The sequence below is a fragment of the Trachymyrmex cornetzi genome, unplaced genomic scaffold, assembly GCF_001594075.2.
Source record: "Trachymyrmex cornetzi isolate Tcor2-1 unplaced genomic scaffold, Tcor1.1 scaffold65, whole genome shotgun sequence".
Taxonomy (NCBI): Eukaryota; Metazoa; Arthropoda; class Insecta; order Hymenoptera; family Formicidae; genus Trachymyrmex; species Trachymyrmex cornetzi.
This window is the reverse complement of record NW_017299970.1, coordinates 960435-981531: the sequence shown is the minus strand read 5'-3', so window position 1 is coordinate 981531 and position 21097 is coordinate 960435. Positions and strand designations below refer to the sequence as shown.

Sequence of the window (21097 nt, the reverse complement as noted above, 5' to 3'; positions counted from 1 at the left end):
AAAATTAAATATTTTGGGTAATGCTAATGCCGGCGATACTGTAACATTGAAGCATTATAACTTGAAAAGTACTTCATAAAAAAATATTCCATTATAGCGTTTTGGAAAGCTTTCGACATCAGCTATTAGATTCTTGAATCAAAAATAGGGTGTTCTATTTAAGAAAATCAATTTAACCTTGACCTGACCTTGGCTACGCAACCCAAGGTCAAACTGATAGGATCAGTAAATAGATATTTTTAAACCATATAATTTTTGTCTGAAACACTTTTCTGTAAAACGTATATTTCCCGAGATATTTAGGTGTCCCGACCTTTTTGTGGGGCACCCTGCATATATACAAATATTGTAGGATAAAAAACTTACACGGAGTAAATTAGCAGTTAAAGAAGTAACTCCCAAACAAAGTAAGAAAAAATATGAAATAACAAAGCCAGATCTTAAAAATTCGACGAATCTTGAATAACACAAACACTTTGATAATAAATTATATCAATCTAATTATTTTTATTATAATTATATCAATAAAATAGTATAATTTTTTATTGCAATATAAAAATTTTTTTTGATAAATTATATGTTTTTCGCACTTAATCTTCTAGTGAAAGTTAATGTTAATTGAAACGTTAAATATATTTGAATAAATGCATGCTCCCTACAACAGATAATACATATTAAAGAATATCATACTCTACAATAAATGCAAGTTTTAAAAAGATACTAACTGTGTAGCTCTCCTGTGAATGTGAATAGCGCTTATTATTTTTGTACAATATGGACAACATCTTTTTGATGTCATTATACTAAATACTTCGTCAAATACATGTTCTATTCTGTAACTAAAAAATCTGATGTGCACCAAATTAACTTTTCTCATTATATGTAAAATAAATTAAATTAACTTTGCCTAATGCAGAATTATGTTGTGAAACGAAGAGGAAAAAGTGGTATTATGGCACCCCATTTACATATTAAACAAACAATAACTTGGTCAATATTTTAATTTCAATCTTAACGATTACATTCGTCAAAATGTTGTTCAATCGAGACTCAAAGTTACGAAACATTTATTACTTAGGAGACTATTTATAAAAATATGACATTTCATAATGGCGCGAAAAGAAAACACGAGTGGTAATGTGGTCTTCCACAGAAATAACTTTTAAAAAATTGGTTCTGTTAAAAAAAAATAGTATTTGATTACAAAATTAAGAAAAAAGTAAAATATTGCAGAATGTATACACAAATGTACATCACATAATTCCTTTCGCATATAAACTTTTTCTATACTATTAATCTACTACAAATAATTATTTTGATATGAAAATCGAGAGAGAGGAAGAGGGTGGGGGGCGGAAGGAAGAGAGAGAGAAAATTGTCAGCAATCAGCACGCGTAAAATGTCATGCTACTGTCTAATTTTATTACGTTACTTGAATTATACAGTCAAATAAAATATTAAATAACAAAAAACACGCTCAAATATACATATATTTATGTAATGATATGTTCAAGTTTAAGAAGAACGAAGAAGTATGTGTAATGAAATGATAAAAAACGTTTTAAAATGTTTAAAAGTAAAAATGCGTTATAAGTAAATGCTGATTCTTGTTTGGTGTCATGATGTAATAGTGAATTACTAAACAAATAATTCCATAAGTTATCACTAAAAGTTGTCACCCAATAGCGAAGATATTAAAAAGGGTCACGATATCTGGCCACATAATACCACCTTCTTCTCTAGTATATCGATAAATATTAATAAACTTATTTGTAAATCATTTATTTTATATTCAATTTTCAATACTATGGTATACCAAAATAATTTTATTGCGAAAACAATCTAGCTCAATTTACAGTTTACCTAGCGACTTCAAACATGCCTACGGCATGTCGTACATACGCTGTAAATAAAGACTCAGTAGAAATCACAATGGTGAGTCCTATAAGAGCTACTAAATCGATATGCAATAAAATTGGAAGATAATATTCCTGTTGATCAACAAAGTATTCTGCAGCTAATGGTATGTTATGTAGCCGTGATTCATTTCGCGGTGCTACGATGTCGAGAAAATTTGGTATAAACTGAATCAAAAAATAAGAAAACGAACCAGAGTATACAGACACTGAAAGTACGTGAAGTATGAATAAATTTCTTATATATATATATACATGTATATAAATTCGTCGAAAATTATCTTACGTGCAAAAAACAACGTATAAAATCGTCCAAAACCGGAATGCTTTTTTATAATTTCAATCTCGGCATCGGTTTTTAATAAATGCCAATCGCTTATAACAGTCTTCATAAGATTTTTTACCTGTGTATGTGTTTTCAGTTTTATTAGTCAAACTTAAAAAGCGCTAGAGATATAATCGATAGAAGACATATTATAAAAATTTTATATTGTCTCATATTAATAAATCTCATAATTATTGTTGACTTACTGTTTTACTACCGATGCAAAAAGAAACATACTTTAAGACAAACACCATGCAAGGTACTGCAAATGATAGAATCTTGAGTAGAAGAACCAGATTGTACTCAGTTGTGATAAATTTCAAAAACTAAAAATAATTATTGCTTGTAATCGGCAAAATTGAATAAATTTATTATTAAACCTATACACATAGACTAAAAAATGTATTGATAAAATGACAAAAAAATATAAATAAAAATATATTAGCTTATGTAAGGATATGCGAATCGCTACATATGAATATGTTTCTACTAAAGTCATATTAAAATTATTTCTGAATATTGATGTAATTAATACTTAAAACTTGTTTACCTGAGCAATGATAATAGATGTCAGAATAATAGAAGAAATTATCCATTGAATCTTTTTCATCGTTGGATCTTGATATGGCCACAAACCGACTAAAGATAAAAAAACACGATGTATATTATAATAGCGATATATGTTTCCTGCAAGATCCATATTCGTTTAATGGGCGAGAACGTTTATTCATTCGCCATTCAAGATGAATTCTTATGATTATTCAAATCATTTTATTAAGTCTATAGACTTTCAATTTCTGCAATTCTCAAATTGTTATTCAAAATTGCAATGCTATTAAAAAAAAGATGCGACATTTTTCTTCCTTTTCTTTTATTGAGTATCTTTGAGCAACGTAAGTCCTTTTTTATAGTGTTTAAAGACAAAGAGAAAAGAAGTTACAATTATTTAAATTGCTTAAATTACTTTCGTGCTCTAAAGCAACGATTATAGCAATGTTTTTTTCCTTCACTAAACTAACGCTCTTATCCTTTTTTTTCACTGACGCAAGCGCAGTAGGTAGCGAATGGAACATCAATGCCGCCTAAACACAATACATTCGTATTTAGTTCGTCCGGAGAACAACACCTTTTCTTACTGCTCGATTTAGTTCTAAAACTTAGTGAAGTCATTAATGAAAACTCGTGAAGTAAAGTGTACTTTAATTTTCACATTTAACTGTCATTTTTAACATAACATTTATAAGTATTATATTAAAATAAAAACAGATTCAATTATTTTACGGAACCTTAAAAAATAATTTTATTTCAAACAGATTAATATATTCAAATTTTTATTTCAAATAGATTGATACTTTTTAATTGTTATCTTATTTCTATAATATATTTTTAGAGAGAGTCAATATCAAAAGCATTGTATAAGTATTTGCAAGTTAACAATCATATTATTATCACTATATTTGTGTGCAAACAAAGTAGACAATTATTTTATAGGCAAATGAAATCCTCCCCTTTGTTGATGTTTATACTGCATGAATCGTTATCGAATATTATATTTTCAAATTCTTTTTCTATTTAATTACTATTATTAAAATATAACTCATAAGAGTATAGTGGGCAAACAAAAAAGCTGATTGAATACATATTTGGTTCAGGCAATAAATTTTGAATATTTAGTGCTTGCGTTGTGTGTGTGTGTGTGTGTGTGTGTGTGTGTGTGTGTGTGTGTGTGTGTGTGTGTGTGTTTTATATTATACTCTAATCCCTAATATTTCAAAATTGTACCATTTTAAGGTGAATTTTAATTATTTAATGCAATAGTATAATTGAACTATATATAGTATAATTAAAAAATATATAGTATAATTAAAAAAGCGATAAAAGTGCAAATTATGATTTATTAATATAATACATAATAATAATAGATAAAAACTATCTGTCGAATTAATAACATATAGTCTTAAATTCCCAACTTAATATTTTTGATCTGATATGAAATATTCTAAAGGTAACTATTATTTTCGATCAGAAATCACTATGTTTCCACTTTTTTTTTATAAATTTCATTGTTGCATAGAATAAATTATTGTGAAGTAAGATAGTGATAGGCTCGCAAGCTAAGAAAATAAATTCATTATTTTGGAGAAAACTGTATACAGAGAAGTAAGATTTATTATTACATCCATGATACAAGTTACCGTAGTAAATAGTTCCAACGACGAACAATACAGGTCACCCAAAATAAAGTTGCAAGATTTCATGCTTCTTTGCATCATGAACAGTAATAATTTTTGCATTTGCACAGGCGCCATATACCATTGAGTATCGTATCTAGAAATTATCATAATATTCTCGTACTTCATTGCACTAAAAAGAAACTATTCAATTCATCGTATTTCAATGCACTTCGTGCATTTAAACATAATTGTTGAGAATGTCGTTATAATTGTAAGTATTTGCTTATTAATTTCAGTAATTTTTTATATTTGCCTATAATATTATTAATGACATTTGATTTATTATGAAAATAATTCTGACGTAAAATATTGAAACTACATATACATAACAATGTTTCATCGGCACTCACGTTTTTCTAAAAATTCCTGTACTACTATCTATAATCTTCTGTCCCATGTAATTACATATAAACAAATAGGAAAACTGAGCAAATACATATATTATATGTAGTGGTACGAGATCTTTTCTTTCATCTGGTAAAATGGTAACTTGACAAAGCTAAAATGTATTGAAAAAATTTTTATTATATTTACATTTTCTATGTACTCGAGTAAATAGACATGAGAGTACTTTTATTAACATTATTACGATTAATTTATAGTGTTAATAAATTAGTTTTTTACTTACACGGAATAAGTTTACACTCAAAGAAGCTACGCCCAGAATAATTAGAATAAAATATGACAATGATAATGTAGATGACAAATATTCAAAATACCTTTAAAAATTTTTTATTGTATCATTAAAAATATTTGTTACAGATAGTTACGAAAAATCAAAACATAATACGTATAACAGATTAAATTATTAATAAAATTATGAAGATAAATAAAAATCGGAATATCCATAATAAATGGAAAATATGAAAAATATTTATAAATTATGCAATAAAAATTAAACAAAAGTTTTTCTTTACTAAAATGCCTATAATAGACATTAACAGAAAAATAAAAAGTTTTTTAAATAATTGAAAAAAAAGAAATAATTCTAAAAAATCAAAACAATACTAATATTATTAAGAAAAATAATAAATTACCAACTCGAGAGTTCTTTGATGAAGCTCTATAGCCTCAATTAATTTAACACGGCTAATATTTTCTTTATTTAAGGTTAATGATATTGATACACTCTTATCCAATGCACATATTATTCGATAGCTATAACAAATGTGGAATACCCAATAATTACATGTAATTACTAGATTAATTATTTTTTATACATATAAATTTCATATATATAAATTTTCAATATATAATTATTTTACCTAACTATTTCAAACATGCCACAAGCATGATAAAAGTACACAAGAGCCAAGTTCTCCGTAGCTATAACAGTCGTAAGTCCCATAACAAGAGCTACGATTATGTGCAATAATATTGGATAAAAATATTTTTGTTCATCCAGAAAGTATTCTACTAGAAATGGTAATTCCCGCGTGCGTGATTCATTTAATGGTGTTACAATATCAAGAATATCTGGTAAAAACGGTATTGAAATGTAAGCGATAGTGGAAGGACATATTACGCCTGAAATCATAAAATACCTGAAGTGTTATGCTGTAAGAAATTACGAATAAGTCATCCACAGAAAACTAAAATATTTCTACTTCATATGTTGTGTTTGGTTCGATACACAGTTAGAAAATTTGTGTTAAATTTATCATATTTCGTGTGTGTGTGTGTGTGTGTGTGTGTGTGTGTGCGCGCGCGCGCGTGTGGGTGTGTGTGTATGTGCGCGCGCGCGTGTGTGTGTATCCCAACAATTTACTTAAATTTTTGTATTAATTTAATACAAGATAAATATGTTAGAAAGTAACACAAATATTACATAAAAGAAGTTACATAAAAGATGTTAAATTAACATATTTAAATAAATTTGACATTTAGTATATCAAACTAGCATATTTTATTCATGTTTTTGTTTTAACAAACATTATTTATATGTTACTTGTTTATTCATAAATTGTGTTATCTTAACAGTAAGAAATGTTGAATATTAACTTAACAAAATATTAAAATAACAAAATCACATTATGTTAAATTAACACTCGGACAAAAATTCGACACAAAATTTTAACAAGGACTTGAGTGGATGTTTCTGACAGAAATACAAAATGTTTTTACTGTGTATCCTACCCACAAATGTGTACATATATCTTCTTGTAGTCTTGGCATATTTCCGTATTATTTCAACTTCTTCTTCATCTTGTAACACATTCCAATCAATTCGAATGTGTTCATTTAATTCTTTAATCTGCTTCATGTATTGTGAAGTTTATTAAGAAAAAACTCAGATAATCGGTGAATTAATTTCAAGTAACAACTTACCCTTTGAGATTGTATATAAAAAGTACTATATTTTAAAAGATAAACTGTGGAAGGAATAGCGAACGACAGATCGGTCAACACATACCCCAAATTAAATTCCATTGTAAATAATTTCAAGAACTGAAATCATAAATTGTCTACATATTGTCGAGTTAACAAAATGATTTCTTCTTTTATTAATCAAGAACACAAAGTGTACATTTCTTTGAACAAATCAAAAAATTACATTTATATAAATAATCCTTTACATATTTTGTTTTATGAAGCTTTAAATGGCTATTCATGTTTTTAAATTTTTATTAATATTTTTAACATAATTAAAAAAAATATTTTTATTCAACAACATATTACGCACAACACATTGTTCGTTATATATTTGCAAAAATAATTTATTTTCACCCACTTATTAGAATTGTTATTTGAATTTAAAAATATCAAAATATAACGATATCATTTGTAACTTGAACAAAATATATAATTAAGATATGTATATATTATATATATATATATATACATATATATAGGGTGATCCAGATCAACCGCACGGGATGGCACATACTTATTCCTCATGAAAAAGTGAGTAGAAAATGTCAATAGCAAAATGTTGTGGTATCAATAGTTTTTAAACGGTGTGCCTTCGAAAGATGTCCAACCACAGGACATGAAATTCGCGCGAACGCTTTGAAGGATACCGCTAAACGGCACAATACCGAATGAGTATTGCAAAGTTTCATAAAATCTCTGTATTAATATTTACTGCAATATTCTTAAATTAATTTTTTCTAATGTTGTTTGTGACAGAAAAGAAGTTTTGGAAACATCTGTCAATTAATATTTTTAATAATATTTGTTTGAATAATTTAATTAATATTGATTTTATTTACAAATTTGTTTATTACTTAAAATATATTTCAAAAATCTTTTTTACTGATATAAACGACGTATCAAATTTGCAATTGACATTAATCCTCATCAATTGAATCGGACTCAATTTAAGAATACTACAGTAAATGTTAATACAGAGATTTCACGAAACTTTGCAATACTCATTCGGTATCGTGCCGTTTAGCGTTCCATCAAAGCGTTCGAGCGCTGCTTAGTTGCGCCGCTCCTGACGACGCGAATTTCTTGCCCTGTGGTTGGACATCTTCTAAGGTTTATCGTTTAAAAACTATTGATACCACATTTTGCTATTGACATTTTTTACTCACTTTTTCATGAGGAATATATATATGCCGTCCCGTGCGGACTGATTGGATCACCTTGTATATATATATATATATATATATTCGCAAGATCATACTAGGAACACCATTTTGCAAGATGAGTGTGAATAATCATTTCTGATATATTTTTGCGTGCCAAAGATGAATCTGTTAGAAAAAGTTGGTTATCACGTCATGAATTTGAGAAAATGCATTAAAGAGGCAAAAAATGATAATTTTAGGTCTTTAAGACGTTATAAAACTAATAACAAGTTTTTTTACTTAATTTTATTATTGTCACATCAAAGTATCATATTTTAACTTTAAAATGCATTTTGGTTCATGTTAATATCATTTTTTGTGTCTAAGACAAACAAATTTAAAAAAAATAGTTCCTTTCCTATGTAACAGTGTCCGACAAAATTTAACTTTCTTTTCATCAAGAGAGTAATCGTCATTTTCGACGTATTTTTTCCTGCTGAACACGAATCCATTGACGAAAGTTGACTATCATATCAAAATTTAAAAAAAATGGCATCAAAGGGAATCACATTTTGGATAGCCAACTGTTTGTTATAACTGATTGTGAGTGCCAACTGTTCGAATAACGAATTCGTATTTAGCAAACAAGAAAATACATCAGAAATAACTATTTACACTCGTCTAGCGAAAAAGGTCAAATTTTATTTCAGTCTTAATATATATGTAACTCTATGTTTTAATGAAATAATTCTAATGTTAAAAGTAAAAAAACTAATATCTGTTTAAAATTATATAAAAAACTTTAAAAACAAATTAAAGAAACACATATAAAAAGTGTTTATATACATTTAAATTTAGCTAATAGGATTTTTGTGCTGCGATGTTAAAAAATGAAGTTACCTAATACTTTGTATAAGTAAAAATATTATAACTAAAAAAATGAGCAATTAATCAAGTAAATATACTATAAACGTATGTTAAAGATAACAGATTATTGTATAACATAGAGAATACGATATATGTATGTAAGATTATAATCTAATAAAATACTGACAATACATTATTATATGAGTATCAAAATATTCCACCTACATGTAAATATAGTTCTATTTTGAATATTTTGTAAATTATACCTGAGCAATTATTAAAAATAGAATCGTAAAGATAAAGAAAATTATGTGAATTCGTTTAAAGAATGAGTCACCATATGGCCATAGACCAAGTAACAATAAAAAGATTCGATTGAGTTTATAGTAGTGATATCCAAGAAATTCCATTTCTCTTTGAGAAGTTTGTTGCGTACGCTTGTTCAAAGTGCTTTGGTCTCTTTCACTTCAGCAGCATTCAATAATACTCTTTATTAGAAACTGTTTTTCCTTTTGGAAAAACTTTCGTCTATAGTTTCAGATATTAACCAATTTTGCAAATTCCAATTTAATGTAATAACTATACAAAGCGAGAAAATAATGATAAAATAAATAAAATATTCGAAGCACGATAAGAAAAGTGGTGTTAGCAATTATGTAAATTATGCTCTTATACAATACTATGTATTCTATTAAATTTTATCAAAGTGTTTCTTGGGATTACTTTATTTTATTTGTTACCTACGCAAGCGCAGTTATAGTTACTTCCTATTTCACTTGATATTACCGTATATTAGTATTCTTCTGCTTGTTGTGCATTTATATGTTTCGTAATTTTATCTATAAGAAATACAGAGACATAATTCTATATATATATGTATATATATATACACACATGCATATATAATATATATATTTTATATTAAATTTTATGAAATAGTATAATTATAAATATTTATAATTATTAATACAACTTTGACACTTTACCAATTCAAGAAGGAAAAAAATGATACGGTTGCAAGAAAAGATACATTTACATTATTTGGTATGTAAAATACAAACATAATATTTTTTGATGTTTTATGATTTTATAATTACAAAACTGTGTGGTTATACAATTTTTCGGATTATATTATATGTATACTATTATTAATTGAAACTTTTCTTTATGTACGTATGTTCTTATGTTGAAAATAATACCATATGTTAAGAAAATAGTATTACTGTGGCAAATATTATGAGATATAGAGACCACCTAGTAATACACAATTTTTCGAACTTCTTTACATTATAAATCAATTTCTGCGCTTGTAATAATATCAGATGCCATTTAGAATTATATGTACTAAAAATATGACGATATATTATTATCAGTTATTGTGTAATAGTTATGTACACCCTATATATAAACCCTATATAATTTTGTAAGCATGTAAAATTACATATATTTTTTTGCTTGATTTGTGTATATAAAATAATATATTTATATTGTTGTATAGTAATAACAATAGTTAGTTATATGGTATTTATTTTAAAAGTTTAAAATTAAAATTGCAACGTGTCTATATACTAAAATTGTACTATTTTTATTAAAATAATTTTTCACTGTGTTAATCACTGTATTTTATATACATATATATAATGTCACATAGTGTGTATATATGTATATGTATATAAAATACAGTGATTAATATATATGTTGAAAAACAGCAACGCTATCACGATTTTTTTATTTACATAAATAACGAGGCTCCTACATTTTTTAATAAAAATAGTACAATTTTAGTATATAGACACGTTGCAATTTTAATTTTAAACTTTTAAAATAAATATCATATAACTAACTATTGTTATTACTATACAACAAAATATATTATTTTATATACACAAATCAAGCAAAAAAATAGGGTAAGGTTGCCGAAATCGCAATATATATGTAATTTTACATGCTTACAAAATTGCAACTATATTACGTCTCTATTTATATTAAGAAAAGTTTTGTATATTCAATAACTATGATAGCAACAATTAATAAATTTTTGTATAATAAAAATTTTTATGCATAACACTAAATGTACTGAAATTACAGTACATTTAAATAACGTTACGCACAAAAGTCAGATTTCCTTTCTTATAATCATCTAAACTATGTTTGATATAATAAGTAAAAGAATAAAATTGCCTTGTAATAAAAGAAATTTCTCATAAGAGCATAATACTTTTGACATAAAATTGTTTAATGTTGTAAACCAATGTGAGACCTCGTTTCGCATGGATTTATAACTTTCCACACGAAGCATGGTTTTAACCCAAATCTATTTGTTTAGTTTTTCAGTGAAGTTTTCGAAGGAAAGGGTGAAAACTATAATGCTACCACGAATATACTTAACGTAAAATAAAGTTCATCTATTTGTAACTTTCTACGATTGTTCATTTCATATCCTTCACCGTTGCTTATAAATTTTTTAAATCTCAAAATAACATTTCAAAATATGAACGCTGAAATATTTGCAGAATGTAAAAGCAATATTTACTTTATCTTTACTATATCGCGTGAAAAAAAAAGTTAAAATTAGAAATTCATTTTTTTCATATATTAGGTCTCGTCCGATTGTTCTCTATGTCTCTATATCAAATACTTTAGGATATATGTATATTTCATATGTTTTATCTTTAGAATTATACCGTATATTAAAAAAGTATACTTTATTATTTCATCGTTTATACCATCGTGAAATATTTTATTAATAAATAAACATTTGACATACATACTTATTCTTTATAATATTCACACACATACATTTAAAATTTGTACTATTATCTGCATAACCAACTGTGGGACGTAAGAATGATAGTGTAAAAGATCATTTGGATCAGCTTTAATTTAATCCTATATAGTTGCAGGTCAAACAGCAATCCAATTCAATCTGTAATATCGATTCCGAAATAAGTCCATATCTGATCAACATACATTTCTACTCATACGTTGACAACGCTGAAAAACAGATCTTGATTCTTTTTTTCAGTATATATATATTATTTATTACTTTTGTCCAATACATCAATATTATAAAACAAATGCGAATTAATAGTTTTACTTTTTATTTAATTAAACTAGTACACACTCGTATTTAAGATGGAATAGATATAAAGTTTGGCAAAACAGAGAAAGAAAAGTGTAATCTAGTGCAATAATAAAGAAAGTATAATAATAATAATAATAATAGTAAATATGAAGATTATGTTTACTGGGAATCGAAAAATATCCTTTACATTAAGACTATATAAACCATTATTGTTCCTTTTCTAAAAGCAAAAGAAAGTAATTATCGCAAATTACTTGAATTTCCTCAGGTATCTTATGTTCCAGTGATAGTACCATTATCTTTTTTTTCTTATACTACAAGTTGCGGCGGCGTGATAATACACTTTCATTGCTGACAGTTGTACATTATGAATCGTTATATTTGATACATTTCTAAATTTTTCTTCAATCTTTTACTAAAATACTACTATTATTAAAATATTATCAAAATAATAATAAGTAGGGGAGACTGGGATAATCGGACACTATTTTTTCAATTGTAATTTTCAATAACAAAGTAAACGATTTTAGTCAAATGATTATTAGCGTTTTATAGAGTGATTATAAAAGACTACAAAATGACAATAAAAAGTTTTGGTATTTGCAACTTCATTTCATCCATATATACAAAAAGTAATGTGATCTCGGAAAATGAAATCTCAAAAATACCGGAGCTAAATGGACACCCCCCCTCCCTCCCGGGGCTAAATGGACACAATATTTTTTCGATGCAATATGAAATAAAAACACGTTATTATAGTCAAAAGATGAAAAACTGCACCTAGAGAAAGGTTTCTTCGATTTAAAAAAAATGTTTCTTTGCTATACGGTTAAAGAAAAAATTTCTTTGATTTGTGAACGTCATTTCTTTGATTTAAACATTATTTTTTAAAATCAAATAAAATTAATTTAATTTAAAGAAATTATATTCAAATCAAAGAAATGACGTTTAAATCATGATTTGAATAAAATTTATTTGATTTTAACATCAATTTATATTCAAATCAAATAAATTTTTTCTTTAACCGTAAAGCAAAGAAATATTTCTTTAAATCGAAGAAACCTTTCTCTGGGTGTATATTAAATTTTACTTCAAATTATTAATTTGAATCTTCTGATTCCATATTAGACAAACTTTTTTTCAAATTTTTCCGCCACTGATGCAATTTTCCTATTATCCTTTTTAAGGGGATGCTAAACCGATTACCCAACTCAATCAAGGTCGATAGTACAGACTTTTTAAATTCCAATTTCGATAATAGTGGCGACATCTTTGATTTAGTTTTTACATTATATTAAATAATATATATCATTCTGTCTTACTCAAACGCATACATCTGTTCTTATCTAACATATGCCAGCACCATCTATCGCAAGACCGCGCAACTACTGCTACATGGAATTTCGGCTTTGTTGACAGTCCCAGTCTCCGCAAAGCATCTGTATACACGTATTTCCTATTCGGTGGGAATATATCTTTTCTAGACTTTCAATCTTAGTTCTACAAATTCGGTATCGTTCGTTTCAATAATGTGACCTCAGCTGCACGCTTATTTTCAAGATATGGACTCTAAAACTCTTATATCAAGCAAATATATATCTGAGGTGACAGTTGTAAAAGCCAAAAGTAAGGGAATTTTTAACGAATCTGAAACTTTTTTTCGATTTTCTCATGAAATCCAGTGCAGCTGAGGTCCTGTTTGTGCGTACTTTAATTTAAGCAATAATACTTTTGCAATCCGTACATCCAATACAGAGATTTTTCACCGAATGGAAATATGGGTAAAACAGGAGGCTTTAGCATCGCCTTAACGGTTAGCACAGCTCTAGACATCCTATCTTTATCGACGGGATCAGTTTTACGCTTGTAATTGCGAACCATGCTGTAATTAACACGAAAATAAAGTAAAAATATTGTGAATAAAAAATCGAGGTTAGATAGTTTCATAAGCCCACTTAGCCCTGAACGTATATTGTAACTTTCGACAAAATAAAATTTAAACAATTCTGAAAATGGAAGAAATAACACCAGGACCATATTAAGAACACATTTTTACATAGATTTACTTATCTGAACAATATGAATTTGAAAAATAACAACAAGGATACATATTGTCCGAACCTTCGAAAAATTACTTTTTATTATCGAAAACACATTTGACTATCTAAACATAACAACGCGGCACCTAAACTAAGCAAACTTCATTGGTAAAGAAGACACGAGATGCCATCTACAGTATAAATTGGGAACTAATAAGATATATTTTTACTACTCAAAATTCAAATACCAGCTTAGCCCCAGTGTCCAATTAGCCCCGGTCTCCCTTACACATAAAGAACTAATACACAATCGTTTCAAATAATTTTTGAATATTTAGTGCTATAGTCTAATATTATACTCTAATAGTCTAATGTTTCGAAATTGTTCCATTTTAATGTAAATTTTAATTCAATATTAATGCAATAGTAGATAATACGGCACTACATATGGCATAATTGAAAAAGGGGCTCAGTGTAAATTATTATTTATTAATATAATATTCATAAATAAAAAATAGTCTGTCGAATATAAATAACATATAAATCGTTTTAAATCTCCAGCTTAATATTTTCGATATGATACAAAATAATATTGTAAAGGTAGCTATCATTTTTTAATAGACATTTCTATTAAACCCACTACGTTTCCATTCTTTTTACAAGTTTCATTGTTGTACAGAATAAATTATTGTGAAGTAAGATAGAGACATGCTCACAAGCTAGGAAAATAAATTTGTTATTTTGGGGAAAATTAAAAGTAAGATTTATATATCCATGATACAAGTTACCGTAGTGAACTGTTCCAGTGACACAAAATACAGGCCACCCATAACAATGTTGCATGATTTCACGCTTCTTTGCATCATGAACAGTAATAATTTTTGCATTTGCACAGGCGCCATATACCATTGAGTATTATATCTAGAAATTATCATAATATTCTTGTATTATATTGTACTAGAAAAAAAAATTATTCAATTCATCGCGCTTCGCGCATTTAAATGTGATTGATACCCTTATAATTTTAAACATTTGCTTATTAATTTCAATAATTTTTAATATTTGTCTATAATATAATTAATGACATTTGATGTATAATAAAAATTATTTTAATGTGAAACATTAAAACTTTAATGCATATATAACTATACATATAATATACAGTGATTTATCGATACTTACACTTTTCTAAAAATTTCTGTACTACTATCTATAACTTTCTGTCCCATAAAATTACATATAAACATATAGTAGAAATGACAGAATACAAATAATATATATAGTGCTACAAGATCATTTCTCTGGTATGGTGAAATGACAATTTGACAAAGCTAAAATGTATTAAAAGGGAATTTGCTTTATATTTGCATTCTTTATGACATTATTTATTAAAGGAAGTAGATCAGATACATAATGAAAATACATTCATTAAAACATAATTAATATATGGTGTGCGAATCAATGAATTAATTTTTTACTTACACGGAATAAGTTTATACTCAAAGAAGCTACGCCAATAGCAATTAGAATAAAGTAAGATAACGATAACGTAGATGTTAAATATTCAAAAAACCTTCAAACAATTTTTTATTGTACTGTTAAAAATATTCCTTACAGATAATTGCAAAACTTCATAGCACAATACAACGGCTATGTATAATGATGACAAATTAAAAAAAATTATGAAGATAAATAAAAATCGAAGTATCCGTAGTAATGGAAAACAAAACATATTTATAAATTATGTAATAAAATGTTAAAAATTTATACAAAAATTTTTCTTTCTTTATTAAAATGTCTACCATAGAAATTAATAGAAAATTAAAGCTAAAATAAAAAATTTTTTTTTAATAATTAAAAAAGAAAGAATTGTAAAAAAAACAAACAGCGCTAATATTATAAATGAAAGTAGTGGATTACCAACTCGAGAGTTCTTTGATGAATTTCTATAGCGTCAATTAGTTTGACACGGATTGTATTTTCTTTATTTGATGTTAATAACATTGATATGCTCTTATCTAATGCATATATTATTCGATAACTGTAATAAATTCAAAATAGTCATATATCAAATAATCATATGGAATTATTAGATTGATCTTTCTTTTTTATTTCTACACATATATAATTATATACACACATACATACGAGATTTCTTAATTATTGACGAAGTATGCAGGTAGAGAGGACTAAACTGACAAGGAGAGGCTACGCCCTGTTCTTCATCGATTTTGATCGAACTTGCAGCAATGTTAGAGGAACCTACCAAATAAACACCTGTAAAGCTATTCCCTAATGAGCTTTAGAAGCCGAGTAAAAAAATTAGCATTTAAAAATATACCAAAAAATCTGAAAACAGTCTAATATCTCGGAAAGTATGCATTTTTAAGAAAAATGTCTTAAACAAAAATGGTAGGGTTTATTAAGATGTATTTACTGACTTTATTGGTTTGACCTTGGGAGGCATCGTCAACCTTGTTGTGTGTGTGTGTGTGTGTGTGTGACTTAACCTTGGCTAAATAGAACCAAATAAAACCAGTAAATACATCTTATTAAACCCTACCATTTTTGCCTATGACATTTTTCTCAAAAATGCATACTTTCCGAGATATTAAATTATTTCCAGATTTTTAGTATATTTTTAAATACTCATTACTCGACTTCTAAGGCCCATTAGCGGGAACAGCTTTACAGGTGTTCATTTAGTAGGCTCCTCTAACATCGCTGCAAGTTTGATCAAAATCAGTGGAGAGCAGAGTGTAGCCTCTCCATATTTTGCAATTTTCGTAATAGTTAAAGAAAAATTAATTACTATATAAAGATCACGTATTCGCCTGGCCTATATCTCTAAATATAAGCACGCAATACTGGCAACGCATACACTGAGAAACCCATTTAGTTGAACCAATTTCTTGTTTGGATATGGGCAAACAAATCCTTGGTTGATACAATAAAATAATTTAGTTGAAACCAAACATTTGATTATTATAAACAACTTTATCAGATGTCAATGTCTATCAGAAACAAGTGAAATGTTATAATAATCAAATGCTTTGCTTCAACTAAATTATTTTATTGCATCGATTAATTAATTTCTTGTTTGGATATGGGCAAACAAATCCTTGGTTGATTCAACTAAATGGATTTCTCAGTGTAAATGGCGAAAGAAAACACCTCTCCATATTGAGTGATTCTATAAGAAATACCAGCGTCACGAGCTGGTAAACAACGATATTTTATAGAAATTATTGTGTCGTTAATTATTGTGAAAATTGTAAAATGATGCAGGACTTTTCGACTTATAATTAGTTTAGTCCGTTATACCTCCACATGAACACTTTGTTAATAATAATTATGAGACACACCGTATATTAAATTTTCATTATATGTATATAATCCACTTACCTAACTATTTCAAACATGCCACAAGCATGATAAATGTACGCAAAAGTCAATGTCTCTGTAGCCACAACAGTCGTAATTCCCATGATAATCGTTACGATTGTGTGTAATAATATTGGATAAAAATATTTTTGTTCATCCAGAAAGTATTCTACTAGAAATGGTAGTTGCCGCGTGCGTGATTCATTTAATGGTGCCACAATATCAAGCAAATCTGGCAAAAATGGTATTGAAATGTAAACAACAGTAGGAGAATAAATTAGACCTGAAATCATAAGAAATCATATATCTGAAGTATTATTTTGTAAGAAATTACGAATAAAAGTTATTCATAGAAAAATAAAATATTTCTATTTGTATTTTTTTGGTTCGGTATCCTACCCACAAATGCGTACATATATCTTCTTGCAGATTTGGCGTATTTTCGTATTATCTCCACTTCTTCTTCATTTTGTAACACATTCCAATCAATTTGAATGTGTTCAATCAATTCTTTAATCTGTTTCATGGGTTATATTTATTAAAGAAAAACTCAGACAATCGATGAATCAATTTCAAATAACAACTTACCCTTTGAGACTGTATATAAAAAGTACTATATTTTAAAAGATAAGCTATGGAAGGAATAGTGAACGACAGATCGGTCAACACAAACTCAAAATTATATTCCGTTGTAAATAGTTTCAACAACTGAAATCATAAATTGTATACATAGCGTCAAGTTGGCAAAATGGTCTTTTTCTTTTATTAATCAAGAATATAAACGGCTTTTATACAAATTAAAAGAATTATGTTTATATAAAATAATCCTTTACATATTTTGTTTTATTAAGCTTTAAATGATTTATTCATGTGTTTTTAAATTTTTATTAATAATTTTAACATAATTTAAAACAAATTTTTATTCATTCGCATATTACGGAGAAAAAATTGTTTGTTATATACTTGTAATAATAATTCATTTCTATTCGTTTATTCATGGAATTAATAATTGTTAGAGTTAAAATATCAAAGCGTAAGAGTATTTATACCTGAGCAATTATTAAAAATAGAATCGTAAAAATACAAAAAATTGGGTAAATTCGTTTAAAGAATGAGTCACCATATGGCCATAAACCGAGAGACAATAAAAAGATTCGATACAGTTTATAGTAGTGATATCCAAGAAATTCCATTTCTCTTTGAGAAATTTGTCGCGTACGCTTGTTCAAAGTGCTTTGGCCTCTTTCACTTCAGCAGCATTCAACAGTACTCTTTATCACATACTACTTTTTCTTTTTTTTAGGAAAATTTCCGTCTATAGTTTCAGATATTATCTAATATAGCAAATTCTAGTTTAATGTAATAACTATATAAAACAAGAAAATAATAACAAAATAAGGATAATATTCAAAGTATGATAAGAAAAGTGGCTATATAGGTGTTGGCTGCAATTATGTAAATTACGCTTTTATACAATACAATGTATCATTCTATTATGTTTTAGCAAAGCGTTTCGTGGAACTATTTTATTTAATTTGTTACCTACATAAGAAAGCGCAGCTATATTATAGATACGTTTTATTTTACTTAGTCTATCAGTATTCTTCTGTTTGTTGTATTTCACGTTTCGTAATTTGAGTCATAAGGAATATAGAGAGATAGCCTACATACATATATATATGTATATATATGGGTATGTATATATACATAGAGGAAAGTCGCCGATACCGACATACCACTTTGTTTTTAGACAATATTTCTTAAACAAAAGGTAAAAATAAAACTTTAAAAACGTAATTACAAACTGAAAAGTGTCGTCTATCAGATAGTATAAGCAGTTTTTATAATACTATTTGCAATTTTTCAATAATTAATTTTTTCGTAAGGTAAGCAAAAATGAGCGTTTGACAAAATGGGCTCCAAAACTGACACAGTAGACAGTAATGCTACGTATTCATATTCTTTTTATTTTACAAGCATTATCTGTATAAAGTTCCTACAAGTGAATGTACATAAAATTTTCCATAATCTTTTCACTTCGTTATGAAACATTTTTATTGAATTATATGCGTATTTATTTTATGCAAGATACAAATATGTAATGCGATAGTTTTTCTAGAATTGTTCCATATATGCACGATTGCCTTCAGCTCCAACAGACTTATTTGACACTATAAAGCAACATTATAAAGATTAAGCTCATGATCTGTTTTACGGACAGGTGTGGCGGTTTACGCTGCACCCCAATTTTAAATTAAAAATCGTATTATGAAAAGACTACGAGAAAAAATAATATAAATAAAACTTATTTCGGAAACTACAAGTATTTAAAATGACGTAGTATTATCAATAATATAGTCACTATTATTTAAACCTCGCAATTTGCAAAAAAAATCGTAAGTATTTTATTTTCGCATTTGTAGAATTCGTTGTTAGCTAATTTGATATAGAAACAAGCCACAAACCTACATTTATTTTCGCATTTGTAGAATTCGTTTTTAGCTAATTTGATATAGAAACAAGCCACAAACCTACAAATTATGAGTTTATACTTTTTTAATTAGCTAAACAGATCATGATTTTATTAGTATTAATAAAGTGCAATAGTTATAGTTTCTGAGAAATAAGGGGGTGTCACTTTAGGAGACCTATGTCAGTATCGGCGACTTTCCTCTATTATATTAAATTTTATATTAACATTTATGTAATAGTGTAAATTATGAATATTTAAAATTATTAACATAACTTTGATATTTTATAAAAATTTAAATAATAAAAAATGAAATAAGATGCAAAAAACAACATATTTATATTATTTGGTATATACCTAGAATACAAACATATGATATTTATGCCTCATGATGTTTTAAAATTACAAAACTGTGCAATTATAAAATTTTTCGGATTGTATTATACATTATTATTTATTAGAAAATTTCTTCCTTTTTTATATAATATTGATTTGTAGTTTATAACATCATCGTACTGAATAAAGTACCATAAAATAAGACATGGATAAACTCATAGCCTAGAACAAGAAGAACATCCACAAAGAAAGGGTAACATATGTATGTCGCAAATAATACAATATATAAAGAAACGAAAAATAGTATTACCGTGGCAAAACCTTCATATGACAAAACATACAGACCACCAAAGAGTAATACACAATGTTTCGAACTTCTTTGCATTACAAATAATATCAATTTTTGCGCATGTAAGGGTATCGTATGCCACTTAGAATTATATCTAAAAATATAATAATGATATATTATCATCAATTATTGTTGTGTAATAATTATATACATGTATAATACAGTAAGTAATGTAATAAAAAATATTATTTTATTAAAAATAATAAAATAAAAATTTTAATATATACACAAGTTGCAATTTTAATTTTAATCTTTTTAAAATAAATGTCACATAAATAACTATTATTATACTATACAAGAATATAAAATAAATATATTTTTTGTATGTACAAATCAAAGAAAATATATGTAAATTTTGCATGCTTACGGAATTACAAATAATTATCACGCATCTATTTATGTTAAGAAACGTTTTGCATATTTAGTAGCTATAATAACAACTAATAATTTTTGTATAATAAAAACTTTTATGTGCGTAATGCTATGTACGAGATGTGATCAAAAAGTAAGGTGACTTTTTGAAATTCGCGCGCTCTGTACACTCTAATTTCAAAATTTTTTTTTTGTTGTGTTGGTA

The 21097-nt window shown here is 26.8% G+C and overlaps 2 protein-coding genes across 2 annotated transcripts in view; both read right to left on the bottom strand.

Moving 5' to 3' along the window:
* The window catches only part of LOC108767123 (uncharacterized), a 3094-nt gene extending 1214 nt beyond the window's left edge, over positions 1–1880 (bottom strand). The window contains exons 1-3 of the mRNA XM_018516844.1: positions 1864–1880; positions 726–839; positions 367–457 (exon numbers count right to left, since the gene is read on the bottom strand). Coding sequence (XP_018372346.1) covers positions 367–457; positions 726–839; positions 1864–1880 — 222 coding nt within the window. The remainder of the gene's footprint in view (positions 1–366; positions 458–725; positions 840–1863) is intronic.
* Positions 1–21097, bottom strand: part of LOC108767122 (mannosyl-oligosaccharide 1,2-alpha-mannosidase IB) — a 396105-nt gene that overhangs the window by 24089 nt on the left and 350919 nt on the right. The gene's annotated exons all lie outside the window — the stretch shown is intronic.